The sequence below is a fragment of the Phyllobates terribilis genome, unplaced genomic scaffold, assembly GCF_046119375.1.
Source record: "Phyllobates terribilis strain yellow unplaced genomic scaffold, ASM4611937v1 Scaffold_7__3_contigs__length_470593459, whole genome shotgun sequence".
NCBI classification, from domain to species: Eukaryota; Metazoa; Chordata; class Amphibia; order Anura; family Dendrobatidae; genus Phyllobates; species Phyllobates terribilis.
The window spans coordinates 184,233,565-184,254,098 of record NW_027362767.1 but is presented as its reverse complement, the minus strand read 5'-3'; the positions used below and the strand labels follow the sequence as shown (position 1 = coordinate 184,254,098).

The 20,534-nt window shown below is 42.0% G+C and overlaps 1 protein-coding gene across 1 annotated transcript in view; it reads left to right on the top strand.

Moving 5' to 3' along the window:
- Window positions 1-20,534, top strand: part of LOC141155461 (uncharacterized) — a 62,821-nt gene that overhangs the window by 19,062 nt on the left and 23,225 nt on the right. The window contains exons 2-3 of the mRNA XM_073642327.1: window positions 17,866-17,984; window positions 20,289-20,457. Coding sequence (XP_073498428.1) covers window positions 17,866-17,984; window positions 20,289-20,457 — 288 coding nt within the window. The remainder of the gene's footprint in view (window positions 1-17,865; window positions 17,985-20,288; window positions 20,458-20,534) is intronic.

Below are 20,534 nucleotides of genomic sequence, written 5' to 3'. Positions count from 1 at the left end.
CAACCTCCATGTACGATCCGCATGTACAATCCGCATGTACAATCCGCATGTACGATCCGCATGTACGATCCGCATGTACAATCCGCATGTACAATCCGCATGTACAATCCGCATGTACAATCCGCATGTACAATCCGCATGTACAATCTCCATGTACGATCCGCATGTACGATCCGCATGTACGATCCGCATGTACGATCCGCATGTACAATCCGCATGTACAATCCTCATGTACAACCTCCATGTACGATCCGCATGTACAATCCGCATGCGTTTTTTCTGCCAGGGAGATGCAGAAACGCTCAGGAAAAAATCCGGAGCATTTCTGCATCGTGGGCACATAGCCTTAGTTGTGTCGCGGCCAAAGTCTTCATCTAGCCGTAGCCTAAAAAAAGAAAAACTAATATTTTGTTCTGTTTTGGGAAACTACGCCCCTCATTTATCAAGAGGAGAACTTGCCTTCAGCAAACAAGGAAGCTCATTCATTGTGTTTTGAAAAAAAACAATTCATTCTGGATTTCAAGCTTTCTACTTATCAATGAATTGAAACTTTCATTGTATTTTTCCATCTGATCTGTGATTAGATGATCACACAGGTCTTTATTCTGTGGATGATGAGACTTGTAGTAAAGGCTCTGGCTTTCTGCACTTGCACTTAATTGGTATTAAGTAGCACAGTGCTGCCATCTACTGTCGGCCTGTCCACACTGTGAAATTAGTTGCATGATTAGGACCAACTTGCACAGTCATCTACTACTCCCCACCAAGACCACCACTCATTCTGCTTTTGTGTCCAATTTTGATTCTATATTTTGAATAAAAGCATTTATATCTATTTCCTTGTATGTTAGATGAGATTCATATAGTTTTTATGCATTTTTTGACTCTTGCTTAACTGCTTTAGTGAAACTAATGCACCATGCTTGTTTGGTAAACTGGAAAATTTTGAATGGACATTCTACTTATAATAGTTTAAAGGGAATCTGTGACTCAGTCATCTCAAACAGGGTTCTCTTGATGCTGAGAGTTATTGCACCCTGTTCAGATGATGGTCTGCAGAGGTCAGGTGGAACGACTCTGCACTCAAGTTTCAGTTTCTGGCAGGCTTGATTGAAAGGGTTAAAGATTTGCTCATTGTATTCCCTGCACCTGATACTTTGCAAGTTGCCATGCAGTTAGCTATCCCTGTGGATAGAAGGTTGAGGGCCAGACAGAATGAGGAGAAGTTTCCTGTATTGCTGGATTCTGTTTCTCACGATATTCCTGCCGACACTGGGGGCCTATGCAGGTGGGGGCAATGTCATCGCGTTCCAAGGAGAGGGACAGGAGGTTCTCTGAGGCACTTTGCTTGTATTGTGGTAAGGCTGATCATTTTTTAAAGCAATGCGAGGTTCGCTTAAGGAAAGAAAAAAAATGGTCAGTAGAAATAACACTCCCGTTCGCATTGCGTTTTTACGTTCTGCTGGAGTGTTTTTTCCTGATAATACTCCTGTCAGGGTCGTTCGATTGAGTTTCAGGTAATGGTGGATTGTGGTTCTGCACTTAATTTGATTGATCAACAATTTCTTGAAAAGTATAAGTTTGACTCTGAACCTTTGTCGTCTCCTTTTCCTGTGGTGGCGATTGATAATACTCCCCTGGAGCATGGGAGCATTCTTCGAAAAGTCACTGGGTTTCCGCTTACTATGAATATGGAACATCAGGAGCAGATTGACTTATTTGTACTTGCTAAGTTGCCTTCCCCGGTCGTCCTGGGGTTGCCCTGGTTAAAAGTGCATAATCCTTTGCTGTACTGGTCATGTGGTTCCATAAGATCCTGGGGTCAGGGGTGTTATGGTAAGTGTTGTAATGTTCACAGTGGGGCTGTTGTGAAGGGGGAGTTACCTGAACCCATTCAGGATTTTTGGAGGGTTTTTTCGGAGGTGAAGTCGAAAGCTTTACCACCTCCTAGAGATTACAATTGCGCTATTGACTTCGTCCCTGATGCTAAGCTCCCTAAGAGTCGGTTGTTTAATCTGATAATTCCCGAGAGGGAGGCTTTGAAGGAGTATCTTCAGACTAGTTTAGCTGCGGGTCACAGACCCTCTAAGTCTCCTGTGGCGGTTGGGTTCTTTTTTGCCAAAAAGAAGGATGGGGGTCTTAGGCCATGTCTGGATTTTCGGGAGATTAATAAGATCACTGTGCGCAATCCTTACCCGTTACCACTCATTCCAGATTTGTTTAACCAACTGACCAGAGCTAAATGGTTTTCTAAGATTGACCTTCGTGGGGCATAAAATTTGGTGTGGGTGAAGGACGGAGAAGAATCGAAGACAGCTTTTAACACCCCCGAAGGTCATTTTGAGTGTTTGGTGATGCGTTTTGGGCTTACTAACGCCCCTGCATTTTTTCAAAATTTCATCAATGACATTCTGAGACCCTTGATCGGTAGGAGTGTTATTGTTTATCTGGATGACATTTTCATTTATTCATCGGATCTTGAGTCTCATTGGCAGAGAGTCCGCGAAGTTCTTCAGATACTGAGAGATAACACACTCTTTACTAAATTGGAGAAGTGTCAGTTTGCTGTCCAGAAAATTAGTTTTTTGGGTTACTTTGTCTCTTGTGATAGTTTTGAGATGGACCCGGTGAAAGTTCAGGCTGTGCTGGAGTGGCTGAGGCCTGAGGGTTTGAAGTCCATACCGAGGTTTTTGGGGTTTGCCAACTATTACAGGAAATCCATAAAGAATTTCTCTGTCATCGCTAAACCCATTACTGATCTCACCAAGAAGGGTGCTAATACAGTCCAATGAGGCTATTGAAGCTTTTGAGTATCTCAAGGAGAGGTTCAGCTCTGCTCCTGTTCTTATCCAGACGAATGAGACCCAGCCATTTTTGGTTGAGGTGGATGCCTCATCTATAGGCGTAGGGGCAGTTCTGTCCCAGGAGGGTGAGGATGGGGTGCATCTCTGTGATTTCTTTTCAAAATTTTTTTCGGAGACAGAGCTCAACTATGATGTTGGGAATCGTGAGTTGTTGGCTATTAAACTCGCGTTCGAGCATTGGCGACATTTTTTGGAGGGGGCTCGACATCCTATACAGGTTTTCACTGATCATAAGAATTTGATTTATCTGGATGCAGCGAAACGTTTGAATGCCCATCAGGCTAGGTGGCCACTGTTTTTTGCCGGTTTAATTTTTCCGTAACCTTTGTCCCGGGGACAAAGAATGTTAAGGCTGACGCTTTGTCTCATAGTTTCTCCAGCGGCGAATGCTGAGACGGAGGAGTGTACTTTGCAGAGAGGGGTGGTGGTGGCCGCATTGGATTCTGAGTTGGAGAATAGCATCCTAGGAGCTCAGAGTGCGGCACCAACTAACACTCCATGTGGTAAATTGTTTGTGCCTAGAACCTTGAGGAGAGTGTTGTTTGTTGAATGTCATGAGTCTCGGTTGGCGGGTCACCCAGGGATTTCGGAAACTAAGAAGTCTATCGGTCGGAGTTTCTGGTGGCCAGGGTGGCAAAGGGAATCATCAAGTGGGTGCGTCAGTGTTCTCTGTGTGCTAGGTCGAATGCCTCTCACGCTCCGGCTGCGGGGTTGCTGTGCCCCTTGGAAGTTCCTAGTTCACCATGGACGCACCTTGCCATGGATTTTATCACCGATCTGCCTTTATCGGAGGGTTTTTCTGTCATCTGAGTTGTTGTGGACCGGTTTAGTAAAATGTGTCATCTGGTTCCATTCAACAAGTTACCTTGCGCCAAGACTGTTGCTAAGGCTTTTGTGAAGGAGATTGTCAGGCTCCATGGTGTTCCCACGGATATTGTTTCCGATAGAGGACCACAGTTTGTGGCTCGCTTTTGGAGTGCTTTTTGTGACAGATTGAAAATTCATTTGTCATTCTCATCAGGGTATCATCCAGAGTCCAATGGACAGACTGAAAGGAAGAACCAGGATGTCGAGCAGTTTTTGAGATGTTTTGTGGCAGACAATCAGGAAATGTGGTCAGAATTTCTACCACTTGCAGAGTTTGCTCTTAATAATCATACTTCTTCCTCGGCTGGTTGTTCTCCTTTTTTTTTTGTACTGGCAGGTATCCATCTTTTGGTCCATTTTCCAAAGTTGGAGCTGCTGTACCAGAGGAGGACAATTTTTCTGGTGATTTGGAGAGGGTTTGGACCACTGTATGCCTGAACCTTAAAGAGGCTAACAGGAGATCAAAAAGGTATTTTGACAAAAAAAGAAAGGAGTCCTTGTTTGCTGTTGGGGATATGGTTTGGTTGACCTCTAGGAATCTTCGTTTGAAAATTCCTTAAAAAAAAAAAAGGGGTCTAAATTTGTGGGTCTTTTCAAAGTGGTTCAGATTGTCAACTCGACAGCGGTGAGGTTGGGGATTCCCTCGTCCTGGAGGATTAATTTTGTGTTTCATGTGTCGTTACTTAAGAAGGCAGACACACCTGATAAGCAGGCGAAGCCTACTGTTCCTTCTGTTGATGAGGATGGTGAATTTTTGAGATTTCTCGCATTTTGGATTCCAGGTGGCATAGAGGAAGATTTCAGTATCTTGTGTCCTGGAGAGGCTTGGCCCCGAGGATAATTCCTGGGTGAAGGCTGAGGACATCTCGGCCTCAAGACTAATTAAGGCTTTTCACAGGAGATTTCCGGGTAAGGCTCGGCCTAGAGGATCCGGGGGATCCTCGTAAAAGGGGAGGTACTGTTAGAATCTATGTTGTTTTACTATCAGCCTTGTTGTGGTTAGCTGGCTTCCAGTCTTTTTTTCTCTGGTGCTGGGTGTCTTGGTCACGTGATCTCTTCACTCTTTATTACTCAGCACCTGTCTCCCATTCCCCGCTGGACATCAGTGTTGTTACGCTTGTGCTCTGGCTAAGTTGCCTTGTTATGTTCTTTGTGCTTTGGACAATTGATATCCTAGGACTTCTTGTTCCACCAGTTTTGTTCCCTTTAATCTTCGTTACTGCAACTAACTTTTCTGTTAGGAGATCTCCTGTTTTTGCTCTCAGTCCTTAGATCTTTTAGGGACCCTTTCCCCTTCCTTCAGGTCTTCGTTTGAGTTCAGTGCAGGAGTTTCCGTGGGGTTATTCACAAGGAATCGGGCACCCACCCCAGCGTAGGGTTTAAGCTGAGTCTCAGTGCATGGACAGCTTTTCCCCCCTATTCCTTAGTTCTTAGTTGCAGTACATAACAATTAGACTTCCCACGTTGTATTGTAAGATCAATCTTCATCATGTGATTAACAATACACATACCTTCCCACTACATGGAAGTCAGTTTTAAGTTATTCAGAATTGGCATCTAAAATCTCATTTACAAGAGCTCATAAAATAGAGGGGTATATTCTGGAGGGGTATAGTTTGGCCTAGGCTATTTTACACCCCCGGGTATAGTTTGGCCTAGGACAGTTTTTCCTCCAGGGTATACTCTGCCCTGGACCAAACTATACCTGGTATAAGGTATCTCATGGACACATAGTTGATGGGAGGTATGTGTCACAGAGATGGCTGCCCTCTGTGATGTAATTGTGGAGTATTGCTCTAGTGCATGTAAGCACTAAGAGGATTGTTTGGTGCATCTGGTCCAGGTTTTACGGGTAGCCAGAGAGATGGGCGGGTCTGGCTACCCACATACCTCATCTCTGGGTGTGGTTAACAAATTAAGATGGAGGCCATGGGTTGGCACATGGTCTCTGTGTGAGGAGGAAGAGGTCCTCCTGTGTGCTATCTGCAAACTGAGCCGGTGTACTGGATGCTATCCATCCAGTGTGACCAGGACTGGTTCTCAAGAGACTTTGCCAAAAGAACTGTTTACTTTGTTTTCCTGAACTGAAGGGTGTTTATTTTCCTTTGCTTATGGCTGATTTATGACACCGCAATAAACCAGAATGGACTTTTAAGTGGAAACTCTTCCTGTTTTGCCTAGTAGTAGAAATGCCACAATTGGTGGAGAATGCAGGCAACATTCCCAGCAAACACATGTGACTGCTACAACAAGATGTACTGCATGTCCTGGGTGAAGTCTTCCATAAGCCAGCAAGTGCTGCCAGACAAAATGGAGAACCTGCTTAAACATCTGGTGCAAGCACAGCAGGCGCAGCATCGGGAGCCGCAGCAGCAGCAACAAATGGTGCAACAGGAGATAGGTGAACAGTGAAAATTTTGGGTCCGCCCAACATAGGGACCCACAGGTAAATCTCACTAAATTAGAATATCATCAAAAAGTTAATTTATTTCAGTTCTTCAATTAAAAAAGTGAAACTCATATATTACATAGAATCATTACAAACAGAGTGATCTATTTCTAGTGTTTATTTCTGTTAATGTTGATGATTATGGCTTTACTTTTACATAGCAGGTTGCTGCTCACTGAGCCGACACTCAGTAGGATAGATGTAGGGGAGGATGGTAACATGGAGCGGCAGGACAATGAGGCAGTAAGCTGGGTGACAGAAGGCAGGGTAGAGGGAAGAGTGTCAGAGTTTGCTAAGTTAACAGATGGTTGAGTTTTCATCGAATGATAAGTTGTCTTTTCTGTAGCTGTAGAGGGATCAGCTTTATTCTCATTTGCACAAGGAAAGACTAGAAGCAATGGGATGAAACAATGGGAGGAGACACAGATTAGATATTAGAAAAAAATTTTTGACAGTTAGGGTGATCAATGAGTGGAACAGGCGGCCACGAGAGGTGGTGACTTGAGTTTTCCTTCAATGGATGTCTTCAAACAGAGGCTGGACAGACATCTGTCTGAGATGGTTTAGTGAATCCTGCTTTGAGCAGGGGGTTGGACACGAGGACCCTGGAGGTCCCCTCCAACTCTACCATTCCATGATCCTATGAGCTGTAGTAATTATATCATAGATCAGGTTGATAGATGACAGAGAGAGACCCTGCATATTGGCACCAATGACAAAGTTAGGAGGTGGAAAGTCCTTAAAGGAAATCTATCAGCAGGCTTTTATACCTCCAAACTAATGTCATCTTTGTAAAGACACTGTAATGTTGATTACGTCCATACCTTTGCTTCACAAATCCCTGTTTTAATTTTTGAGAAAACCATTGGCAAATGTTTATGCAAATGAGCAGCAATAGCAGCAGGGCTGACACTGTACGTACAGCTCTCCGGCCTCTCTCCCTATTTCCCCACCCGCCACCAGCCTTCTGTCAGTGACTGACAGGACACTCTTGTCTCCCCCACGTAAGATCTTGCACAGGCGCAGACATTCCCTGAGGTGGCGCATCCACAGTAAGGTCCTGATGACATCGCGAGTGCTGGACTTTCGATTTACTCATGCTCTGCTCCAGGGATGACAGCGTAAGAGCGAGATCACAGTCACTGACTGGGGGAAGGCAGCGGGTGGGGAAATAGGGAGGGAGGCCAGAGCACTGTAAGTGCAATGCCAACCCTACTGCTTTTGTGGTTCTTTTGTATAACAATTTGCCAATTAATTTCTCAAAAATGAAAGCAAGTATTTCTAAAACAAAAGTAAGGACATCATCAACATCACAGCGCCTTTACATCAATGACATTAGTTTTGGGTACAAAAACCCACTGACAGGTTCCCTTTAAAAATGATTACATGGATTTAGGCCATAAGTGTATATAGTGTCACACTTGGGTGTTAAGGGCCCACCAGAAATATAGATTCTGAGGACCCACTCGCCAGCTAAAATGCAAATATTTTCTGATGCTCATTCACAAAAAGGACAGCAGTTCTATTCAAGTTCCATCACAGACAACTTCTTTTGTCTCTAAGGGACAACTCTGGGAGAGCCCTTAAAATGGGGTGGTACTGTTACTCACCTGTCCCATCTCAAGAGTTGAGTGCTGCATCATGCAGTTGCTCCAGCCGGTACATTTCCTTCTGCTGTGCGTCAGGTTGCCGTGACATCCCCATGTGTTCTTATGATACTACTGTATATTGCCAGGTCACGTTAACTGGCTCAGGTGGTGGGATGCCACCCTGAGTATTCAGGTAGTTGATGTTCCTTACATGACTTTATTATAAATCAAAGTTCAACCTCTGCTAAATTTTATCTCCACTGCAACATCTTCAGTGCTCCAGCTCTTATACATCTGATATCCATTACTTCAACTCTACTATACCAACAACTGGTCTCCACCATAGCAATTTTATTGTTCCACCTCTGCTACATCTAGTCTCTACTACAACAACTTCACTGTTCCAGTTCTGCTGCATCCAATCTTTCTTTACTCCAGTTTTGCAGCTCAATTTTACTACATTTTTTCGACCTCACTACTGGAGCTCACTACATCTTCGACATTGCTGCATACCGACAATAAATGAATGGATCGATTCACAGGACTCCACTCCAGTGTACAGGTCAGTGGTTCCTGGCCGCTGGACAGAAGGCCCACAAATCTTACCTTCCGGCTTCCCGGTGTGGCTTTTGATTGTCTAGGGCTGGCGCGACATCATCTGTGCGTCATGTCGCACAGATGATATCGCACCAGCCCTGACGAATCAAATGTCGCACTGCGGATGCCGTAAAGCAAGAGATTTGTGGGCCTCCTGTCTAGCTGCCAGGAATCGCTGACCTGTACACTGGAGTGGAGTCCTGTGAATCGATCTACTCATCTCTAATACTGACTCGTCCATCCTGCTGCACCAGCACCACCTGTCCGCGCTGCTTAAGATATGTTCATCAGTATTAATGGCTAAAAGGATCCACGTTCCCAGATGAGACATAACACTCCATCAGGCATATCATAGTTAGTTAATGGCCTTATGTTAGTCAGTATTTGCGGCAGTGGTAGGCGGAATGGGAACAATGCAGTCAGCGACAGAGACACTGAAGTTCAGTGCAAATAGGGCTGCTGTTCTTTTTTATTGGCATACAAAATAAATGCAAAGCTTTTACATGCAAGCACAAAGCATACAATTATCCTTTTTTGGCTGAGAACTAAGCAACAACTTCCATGATGATATACAGTAGGTGGCCTACTATCAACCACCTCATGTGCAACCTTACACTGATGGCTGGTATTTAGTGTTCATAGTCTATAGTACAAAGGATGTTCTACTTTTATATGTACAGTGGGTGAAATAAGTATTGGACACATCACCAATTTTCCAAGTAAATATACTTCTAAAGGTGCTATTGACATGAAATTCTCACCAGATATCGGTAACAACCCATCCAATCCACACAGGCAAAGAAATCAAACCATAGATGTCCATAAATTATGTTTAATAATGACAAATGATACCGGGAAAAAGCATTGAACACATGAAGAAAGAGAGGTGCAAAAAGCCCTGGAAAGTCCTGATACCAGCTAAAATGTATCAGTAATTTGAAGGCAATCTTGCCTCTTACTAATAAATAATATCATCTGGTTCAGCTGATGGCCTATAAAAAGGTGTCTCATTACTAAGGTGTCACACAAGAAACATCTCATGATGGGTAAAACCAGTGAGCTATTTCAAGACCTTCACAACCTTAGTGTTGCAAAACATACTAGTGGCATTGGTTACAGAAGAATTTCTAAACTACTGAAGGTTCCAGTGAGCACTGTTGGGGCCATAATCCGGAAGTGGAAAGAACATCATTACACCATAAACTGGCAATGACCAGATTTCTGACAGAGGAGTGAAAAGAATTATCAGAAGATTTGTACAAGAGCCAAGGACCAACTGTGGAGAGCTAAAAAAAAGACTTAAGTATAAATTGGGAAGGGAAAAGAGGAAAAGATGTGAATGGAAAATAAAATGTAACATTTATTGAAAATTGCTATTAAAATGAATAAATTTGTGCAAAACGTGCATTAATAAATGCATGCAGGGTCACCATCTATCAAATAGTGACCCACAAAACCCGGTCCGTAGTAAGGTGGAAAAAAGTATTGATGGAAATGCCTAACCCAGTCCCTTATTAATTGGGTTATGGCTGTATATTATACACCTAAATAAACCCAATGAAAATTCATTACCAGTTATCTATCAAGCAGTTGACATAGTTTGCTCATATAAATGTGAGCTATGTTCTGCACCTGATATCCAATTCGTATAGTCTGACACTAGCTGTTGTGATGCTCAATTATGAACCATGCTTTAATGTGTATATATATATATATATATATATATATATATGTGTGCTCATGATCATATTTAAGGTGTTGAGCTCTGTAATTGCCGGTAAATGCTTTGACAGTTCACACCTTCAAACCATAAATTTATGTTAGCACAGATTTAAGAGACTGACAGATTAATAGTGTAAGGAGTGGTCTCGGGATGGTATTCCCTAGCCACACTATTTATCTTCAGTAAGGGACTGACGTGGAAAGCAGTAACATCTCAGACTCCGATACGGAGCAAACTTCCGTCGGTAATGGCAGAAATGATAGAACTGGGAGTACTAACTTGGATATGCCTTTTTTAAGCGATCGAGGACGTTGGGGCTTCAGAGGGTCGATGAAGAACAGGAACAGGAGAAAGTAACTCAGGAGGGTGATACTAATTCCTTGAGAATAAATAACCTCTCTAAACATATAGTTATCTGTTCTCAAGCTAATACCCTGAGAAAGGGCCTCAACACGTCTAAATAAATTTAATATAATTAAAGACCTGCATCTATTCGGCCGAAAACTGGTATACAAGAAACTGTTTAAGAGACAATCTGATGAGATTCCTGAAGATTTAAGAGGTTCCCTCATCTGATTTTTCAAGTCAAGAATTACATGCCTTGAATATTTTGGAAGAACTGGACACTAACACACCACATGAAGAATCTGGAATAAATTCCAGTCAAAGTCAGCCTAAATGGGAGAAGAGGAAATTGAGACCTAAATCCACGAATATGCCCTCTTCTCACACATGCCCCGCCGTTAAGGTTTTTGTGGACATGGTAACTAGGGATATATTAGCACGGCCTGAGGAAACCGCTAGATTGCCCACTGACCTGGAAGATAGACGCAATATCGAGGAGATGAAACGTTGGGATGATGTCATCTTCAAACCCAGTGATAAGGGGGGTAACATTGTTATCTGACCCAAAGATAAATACATTTTAGAGGCAAAAAAAACAATTAATGAATAAAGAATGTTATAGACCTCTATGGAGTGATCCAACAGTTCAATTCATGGATGAATATAAGAACATCTTCCAACAGGGATGGGAAAGTGGAGCAATTACAAATAAATATAATGAATGGAATTTCCTCTTAATTAAGAACCCTAGAGTGGCAACCTTCTATATGCTCCCCAAGGTCCATAAGAACCTTGAAAATCCACCGGGGAGACCCATTGTCTCTGGTATAGGAAACCTGACAGAAAGGGCCAATCAATGGCTAGATCAGGAGTTAAGGGGATATGTATACGATCTTCCCTCCTATACCAGAGACACAATGCAGGTGCTAAAGGAATTGCAAGGGTACCAACTCGAAGAACAGGAGCTGCTTGTTACCTGTAATGTAGAAAGTCTCTACACCAGCATTGACCAAGAAAAGGGTTGGAAGGCTGTGGAATTCTTTCTCCATAAAAATCAGGAATTTAATCCATTACGTAGGCAATTTGTGTTGGACCTCTTGAGGTTCATTTTGAGGCGCAACTTCTTTCTATTTGATGGCCGCATCTACCTTCAAACGCGGGGTACCGCGATGGGTGCGGCTGTAGCACCCACCTTTGCAAATCTATATCTAGGATGGTGGGAGGAAGAAGTAGTCTTTGCTGAAAATATGTCATCATATGTGAACCATATTGTAACGTGGAAAAGTTACATTGATGTTCTTATGGTGTGGCGGGGCACAGAAAAAGATCTAGTGGATTTTATTGGTATTCTCAATAATAACTGCTTCAATTTGAAACTCACACTCTCATTTCATAAAGATAAAATCTCATTCCTAGACATAATGATACAGAGGGATGCAAATAATGCGGTACAAACTGATTTATACAGAAAGGAAACATCAACCAATAGCTTTCTAGATGCCCGGAGTGCACATGCGGCTGCTACCATCCGAGCGATTCCTAAAGGGCAATTCCTACCTCTTCATCGGAATTGTTCATGCTTTGAATGCTTTAAACAAAGAGCCCGAGAACTTAAATCAAGACTCCTTGAAAGAAATTATTCAGGGAGAATAATTAAAAGGGCATATAATTATGCATTAAGGACCAACAGGGATGAACTTTTAGTCCCCAAAAATAGGAATAGAAATCAGGATGACTATGTGAGGTTTATAACAGAGTACCATGAGGATTGGCAAATTATGCTCAATGTTTTGAATAAACATTGGGATATTATCAGATCTGATGCAGATCTTATGGACTATGGACCCCTCGAGCGTCATCTGGTTATAGGAAAACCACCTCCGTCTCAAATTTGCTAGTGTCCAGCCATTTTAGACGTAGCAATACTTTGACAAAGACACGAGACCCTGGATTTTTCCTGTGTAAAATGTGCAAAGCCTGTCAGATTTTGACTACTAAAAAATCATTTGTGGATGCATTTGGGAAAATATATCAGATCTCCCAACATCTTAACTGTTCCACAAGTGGAGTGGTATATTGCCTGGAATGTACATGCGGACTGAGATATATTGGCAAAACCACCAGGGACCTCAAGATCCGTATACGGGAACATATCCAGAGCATTATTAATTATGACAAGGAAGAACGAAAATGCCAAGAACAAAATAAAATATTTACACCCACGCCAATACCAAGGCATTTTAAAAATAAGCATGAATTACGGTGGAAGGACCTCAAGGGCTGGGCAATCTGCCAACTCAAACTGGATGTTAGAGGTGGTTATCTTGACTCCATACTTTTAAAGAAGGAGAGTGAGTGGATCTTTAGGCGTAATTCGGTAAATCCACATGGGATGAATGAAAACTTCAATTTTGGTTGTTTCCTGTGAAATCTCATAACACCTGAATAAGAACAAGTACACCTAAAATCCTTTACCTTTGTGGATATCATTTCCTTCTCGAATCCCTGGAGGAATCAGGTGATAGATCTTCCACCCCTCCTCGTAATTTAATACGCTAATAGTGGGTTAATAGGATAAATGATGTGAATATTGGAGAGGGTGGACTAATCCTAATATGATTTAGCAAACCCTCTTCTTATGGATGAAATGGAATAAAATGATAGATAGATGATGAAATATTGTATAATACTGGGTCTATCATTAGGGTATAATTATGAAGAAATCCATACAGGAGAAGCTGGTTTAAGCTATTCGTAACACTTTCTTTCTCTTGATGAATTTTTCCATCTATCTATATTGAGTAGGGAAGTTTGGAATAAATTTCATATCTGACAATTGTCCATATTTGGGATATGACCATTGTAGACAATTTGATCAATATAAAATCCCTTTCTCCTTTTACATGACATGTAAGAATAAAACATGCAGTATGATGTGGAATGATTATGATGTGGCCATTATTGACATTGTATATATTCAATTGATTATGGACTGTCAGCATGTAATCAATTTATGGATAAATAACATTGGTGATATATGCTTGATGTATAGTATCTTTGATCTGATGCTATAACTAATCAGAAATGTGGTGTATAATTAATTGTTTTTATTAATGTTGACATATAATCATTCTTTGGATATATAAGACTTAGTCTGATACGTAGTATCTCTGATCTAATGCTGAAACTCATTAGAAATTGGATCTTTCTTATGGCTATAATTTGATTGTTTGACCCACTTGTCAATCTTGATGGATTGTATAAATATCCGGGACAAGGGGCCGACCTTACCCTTAGAAAAAGCCGGTATACCGGCGAAATGCGCGTCAGGGACTGAGTCACGTGTTCTGATAGTATAGGTGGATAGGGAATTTTGATTATACCAATGAATAATAGTGAATCGTATTTCAAGCAACTTTGATTTAAGGTCCTCCGGCTAGCTTGTGATCCATACAGCACACGTGCAGTGATCAGGTACTCTTACTGCTCTGTGATCTTAGCGTGGATTAGCATGCTGACCGCAGTCTTATGTGTGCGGTACCTTAGAGACTGCATTATTTAGCTTACCTACGATCATTGCAGTATGGCCTGTATGCAATGTATGTATGCTCACCACACAAGACTCCATTGCTGAACAAAAAGTATGTTCAAGCATGTTTACAGTTTGCTCTACAACATTTAGACAAGCCTGTGAAATACTGGGAGAATACAGTCTGGTCTGGTCACATGAGACCAAAATTGAACTCTATGGATGCCATAATACACACCAAGTTTGTAGGCCAAAAGGCACTGCATATCACCCCAAAACCACCATATCAGCAGTGAAGTTTAGAGGTGGGAACATCATGGTGTGGGGCTGTTTTTCAGCATGCAGCACTGGCAAACGTCATGTGATTGAAGGAAGGATGAATGGACAAACATACTGAGACATTCTTGATAAAAATCTGCTGCTATCTACAAGAATGATGAAGATGAAATGAGGATGGATATTTCAGCAAGACAGTGATTCCAAACACACATTCAAGGAAACTCTCAGTTGGCTTAAGAAAGATAAAATAAAACTGCTAGAATGGCCGAGCCGATCACCTGACCTGAATCCAATAGAAAATGTAAGTAAAGCTCAGAGTTCATAGAAGGAGCCCACTGGACCTTCAGGATGTGAAGAATGTTTGTGTAGAAAAATGGGTCAACATCACTCCCGAGCAATGCCTGCAACTAGTTTCTCCATACATTAATTAAACCAAGGAGAAAATATGGAGTAACTTAAGTAGGAGAGAGTCTTTATAAAGTACATAAATATCAAAAATACATAGTCAAGTCACAGCATTTAAACAAATAGGGATACAAGGGGTCAAGGGATAACAGCACTAAATAGCTCATGAACCCCCACACACCCGCACCATATTTAGTAAATTGCGGGGTGAGGACTCCTAAGGTAAGGTGACTATCAAAATTGGAAAAAATGGCCAGGGAACAGTCAATCACTCATTATATCCAGGACTGAGAAACGTCCATAATCTCATCTTGTACCCACAGTCCAAATGTATATGAAAAGAACCTTACCAGAGGATGGACACGAAATTAAAGTGCTGAGTGCAATAGACCCATGGAAAAAAACGTCTCAACGCACGTTTCGCCTGAGTGAAACTAATTATGTATGTTAATTAGTTTCTCCATACAGAAGGCATCTTGAAGCTTCATCACCAACAAAGACTTTTGCACGAAGTATTAAATAAATTTCAGTACGCGTGTTCAATTTTTTTTACCTGTGTCATTTCTCATTATTGTACATTCCGTAACCCCTTCACGACATATGACACATATTTACGCCATATGTCGTGTCTATGACTTTAATACGGGCACTGACCCCACGTCTTTAGCTGCACATGACTGCTGATGTAATCAGCTGTCATGCGCCTTTAATAGCCGCCGGTGTATCTGAGCTCCACACCCTCAGCTGTTAACCAGTTAAATCCCACTGTCAATTACCAACAGTGGGATTTAACAAGCGCCAGACGGAAGCGCGTCACAAATCCCGTCCATCAGCGCCTCTGTCACATGATCAGGGGGCGTGCATGAGTTATCATGACCGCCAGGGATCTGTAGAATACCCCCATGCCAGTCATTATGATACTCCTATGAATGCCGGCTCGTGGCCAGCGTTCATAGGAGATTGTCCTCAAAACCTTTTTTTCATACAAATTTCGGATTTTTTTTTCACCACTTAAATAAAAAATAAACTATACATGATTGGTATCTGCGTACTCGTACTGACCTGGGGAATCATATTACCAGGTCATTTTTACCATATACTGAACATGGAAAATAAAAAAACCAAAAAAGTGTTGTAGAATTGCACTTTTTTTTGCAATTTCACCGCACTTGGAATTTTTTTCCAATTTTCCAGTACACTATATGATAGAAATCAATGGTGCCATTCAAAGGTACAACTCGTCCCACAGAAACAAATCCCGATTTTCACGCAAGATGAGGGAAGGAACAAGTGTACAACGACGGGAAGAGGGGGAAGGGAGCCCAACAACTAGGGAAAGGGGGAGTGGAGACCCATAGGCAGATCTAATATCAACCTGACTACACTATCATCCCTAAATAGGTTCCGCACCTTTCGCTGAGCAGGAAACTTAATCCCTGAATGTCCCTAGAGCTAGGCCCTAGGTAGAGAGGAGACTGGGTTAACACTAGTCAGGCCCCATTATAACTAAAGACAACAAGCTAAACAAACAAAGGGGATACACTTGAAGACACCAGAGAGAAAACACCAACTGTCCTCCAAGGGAAGTCCAAGAAGAAACTACTAGTACTCCAGGCATGGACAGAGGAACATAGAACTGTCACTGGCGACTCTCTGGAGACACTGAGCAAGGGTGTGTCAATTAACAGCAGGAGGTGGAGGTCACTGCTGGGTCCTAAAGGGAGAAGGGGTGACTACACTACAGAGGTGAAAGGATCAAGAAGGCGTCTGCAATGCCAATTGTAGTGACCTTCTACAGCTAGATCCAGAATGACTGTCAGTCACACTTGATACACCCATGATAATCATATGGCTATAATGACAAAAAAATAAAAAAGGTATGGCTCTGAGAAAAAGGGGAGGAAAAAATGAAAAAACGGAAAATGGCCATGACGTGAAGGGGTTAATTTATGGACATCTATGGTGATTTCTTTTCCTGTGTGGATTGGATGGGTTGTTACCAACATCTGGTGAGAATTTCATGGTAATAGCACCTTTAGAAATAGATTTACTTAGAAAATTGGTGACGTGTTCAATACTTATTTCACCCGCTGTATATATACAGTATATACTGTATTTCTGTATAGTATATATAGCTATTTGCATGTGTGTGTATATATAGATCATCTTGTGCAATACATGTTAACACTATTTTAATAAATAAATAAAACCTATGGCAAGATTGTTTGCATTTTTATATATTGAAGTAAAAATAAAATGCTAACATTTGCATACTCCAAATGATGCCTCATCATTGTACAGCTTGTTCTAGAAATTGCAGACAGCTATGTAAAGGAGTATTCACGTGTTCTGGTTTTGTGGCATTCATTTTCTGTGGTTTAAAAAAAAATTTAGCTAAAAAATCTAGTTTACAATCAGCACATCCTGGTGGCCATACACAGATAGGTACCGGATGAAGTTACCGGAATAGCGCATGTAGAGCGTAGTGGTGTAATCTGTGCTATTTTATAACAGTAAATGCCCGGGTTGGTGCCGAATCAAAGTCAAAGCAAGAGTGAGAATCACCACCTGAAGAGGTGGGGACCAGCAGGACAAAATTTGAGAACCAAATGCAAATCCAAAGGGGCAAAAAGTAGTCCAGTTTCACAGCCAAGGTCAGCAAAAAACCTCCGCACCGAAATGATGATGGAGAATGAAGATCTTGATGCAGTAAATGAATATTTTATTTTGATGCGGCAAGAAAAGGTCCAGAAAATTCCTTTTTTCTCCATCATTATTTCGATGATGAGGTCTTTGCCTACATTAAGTCAGGACTACGGTCCTTACCTTAAGCACATACAGTTCTTGAGCAGTAATGCCAGTCTTTCATCCAGAAACAAGGTCATTGTCGGACATTTTAGTTTAAAATGGTCGGATATACCTCATATGCAGACTTTGGTACTCAGCCGGATGTTTGCTTCTAAAGTTACCCCTGTGTACATCTTTGTGGCGGGCAGTCATCATTGAGAAGCCACACGGCCGTGGTTGTGTGCAGAGAGCCAGGGACCACAAGCAGGAGAGAGGCACAGAAACGGGCAAGGTGAGAAATTCTAGAACAATCTCAGATATTTACTTGGAAGGTTTATTTAGATTCATGAAAAGCATATACTGTATGTTTAATGTTAGGTTTAAAAAATTATATGTATACTCTAAAAACAAATTCTTTGTCTGTTTTACAGGATAGGATGGAAAATGCGCCTATCATCCACTTTCCTATTCTATTGGTAAATGAAGATCTGGATTTTCAATCAAACTGGGACAATGGTGAGGAAACCAGTTACGATGAACAGTGTTTGGGGTAAGTTTTACAGTGAATTTTTTGACAGATTATAAAAAAACATTGCTTATTGTGGCTCTTTAGAGCATCATGGATGGAAGAATCACTCCAAGATTGCTGGCCAGATATGCAGCCATCAAGCGTCTGCTCAGCCGGAGCTGAGACAAGCAGATCACAGAGCTTTAACTTGTAATGTGTTGATTTTGTCTCCCTTTCAGAGGAAGGAAAAAAATTCCCATTCTTGCTTTCATAGAAATTGTCTAAAAGCACAACTATCCAGTAGTAATCTCTTTGCTTGATGTTAACAATATGCCTGTCAGAACAGTAACCAAACATGGAGCCTGCCATGTTCAGCAGTTGTTTCGTTCTCCATACCGCACTTGGATGGTTAAATATAGCCAGTCGTCTTTGTCATCCTCATAATCATCATCATCACAATAAGTGGCAGCCTCGTCCTCTAGCTGTACTTATAGAAACTTCTTGTCCCTCTCTACATCCGACACCTTCTCAAGCCCTTCTAGTCCTTCATCCTCCCTCACTTCCTCCTGGGTGTGACATTGTTTATGCGGGTCCCCACTAGTCCCAGGCAACGGTCAAGATGTGAAAGATATTCTTCTTTCTCCATGCTTTGTTGCATCATTGTAAGCTTTTGCCCTATTATAAGCATCAATAGAATTTATTAGTTGACACCACAGTTGTCGCTACTCTCAAATTTGGTGGCCTTTTTGAAGGTGACACACATTACTGATGAGCTGCCTCTTCCTCATCTCAAAATAACACACCCTCCTGGTGGTGAGGTACATCATGTAATGATTGGCCGCTTGTACAGATGGTCTAGAGGGTTGGAATATTGCAGATCAAGCGGTGCAGGCACTGATCCTCCTGTCTATGCAAGCCCTGGTGGGCGTTCTTAGCTACATAAGAATGAATTAAATTTCCTGATGCTCTTCTGGCCATGGGCACCACCTTTTTCTATTCTCTATGTATTTTTAAAAACATTTCAATCCCAAATTTAGGACATTATACATACCACAGAATGTGTTAGATTGCCCTACTTCTGTGCAGCCACAATGACCCTGTCGTAGTCGCTGACTACGTTGCCTATTTGGCAGTGAGACATCCAGCAGGCAATTTCCTGCTGGACCAAGAGAAGCAATTTCTCTGCTGTGTGACTTCTCTTGCCCGGGCTCATCAGGTGTAAGGTGGCATAGCAGCACTTCAGCTTACATATGTGAAAGGAGTGAGGTGGATAATGATCATCATCATCCCCCCCACTTTTCTCAGTCTGTGAAATGTCATGGACTTCTTGCTATCCCCCACAGAGAGCTCATGAATGATTACTATGACACTCACGCTAACTTGTCACAGGCTAAACTAGAATGAACAGTGGTGTGGTGTTTACCTGCTGGTAGTCTGATTTGCCACCAGTGGCATTACCAGTAGAGTTGCCGGAGACCTGTCTGACATCATTTTTGACTGTATCCACCTACTTGAGAGATGCGATGTGCAGTTACCTCTGAGGCCTGATCGCAGCAGGAAGTCCCAGCCTACAGTGAACAAGTTGAACACACTAAAGTAGAAAAAAAGATTACCGGGCATCGCTGCCCATCCTCTGGTGCTCGGGGCCTTTTTCTTTCAGCCATTCTAGATCTGGCCTTTTCATTTGTCCAAGCTGGGATTTATGGCTGTGACCAGGCCTCAGAGGTCAATGCCCGTCATATATCTGTGACGTCACCACATGAGACCTAGTTAACCGGATGTTTTGGCCTAGAGTGAACAGGCCGGGAGATGCGGTTCATGGCTGGGGAAAGAAGAGGCGGTGAGGTGAGTATACCGTAAGTTTGTTTTTTAGATCTTATATTTATTATGCTTTGGGGTCTGGAGAGACAGCACAGCACAATATGGAACAATCAATTAAGGGGAGATAAATCTAATTTCCTGGTAAAATCCGCACAATGTGGCCATTCGAATTCTGTCAAATCCGCTCATCTCTAGCTGTGAGTCGTCAGTGACATCTTCTCTATAGTCCCTCTGATTGGCTGTGCTATAGGGTGGGGTAATTGCGTGGTATTATGAGGAAGCCCACTGGACCACACGTGAGGTTATGTGATCCTTCTTCTCTGACTTATGCTACCTCTTACATGGCGGTGGGCATTTTAGGCAATTCTTTTGAAACAAATCACAAATTATTCCAATTCACAAACGTCAACATTAATATTCGTGCCAACTCTCAGTGTGCAGAGACGCTCACTCTATTCTTTTCCATAATTCATGTGTTTCTGTAAGTAAATAGCAAAACTATTTTGTCTTCTGTTTTGGGTACAGTCAGGGCTCTGTGCCGTATTTGCTTCATCATGCCCCTGTTATGGGTGAGAGACTGGATTCTGAGCGACAAACTACTGTGATTACAGAAAGTATGTCGGTGACAGCCTCTGACGAGGAAAAGCTGCAACTTTTGAACAAGAACACCGAGCTTCGTAAGCTCAATGCAGAGGTATTTCTTTATTCCTTTTATGATTAGCTTATGAATTTATGATTTTGAAAGAGCAACATATTTTTTTTTTGTGTTTT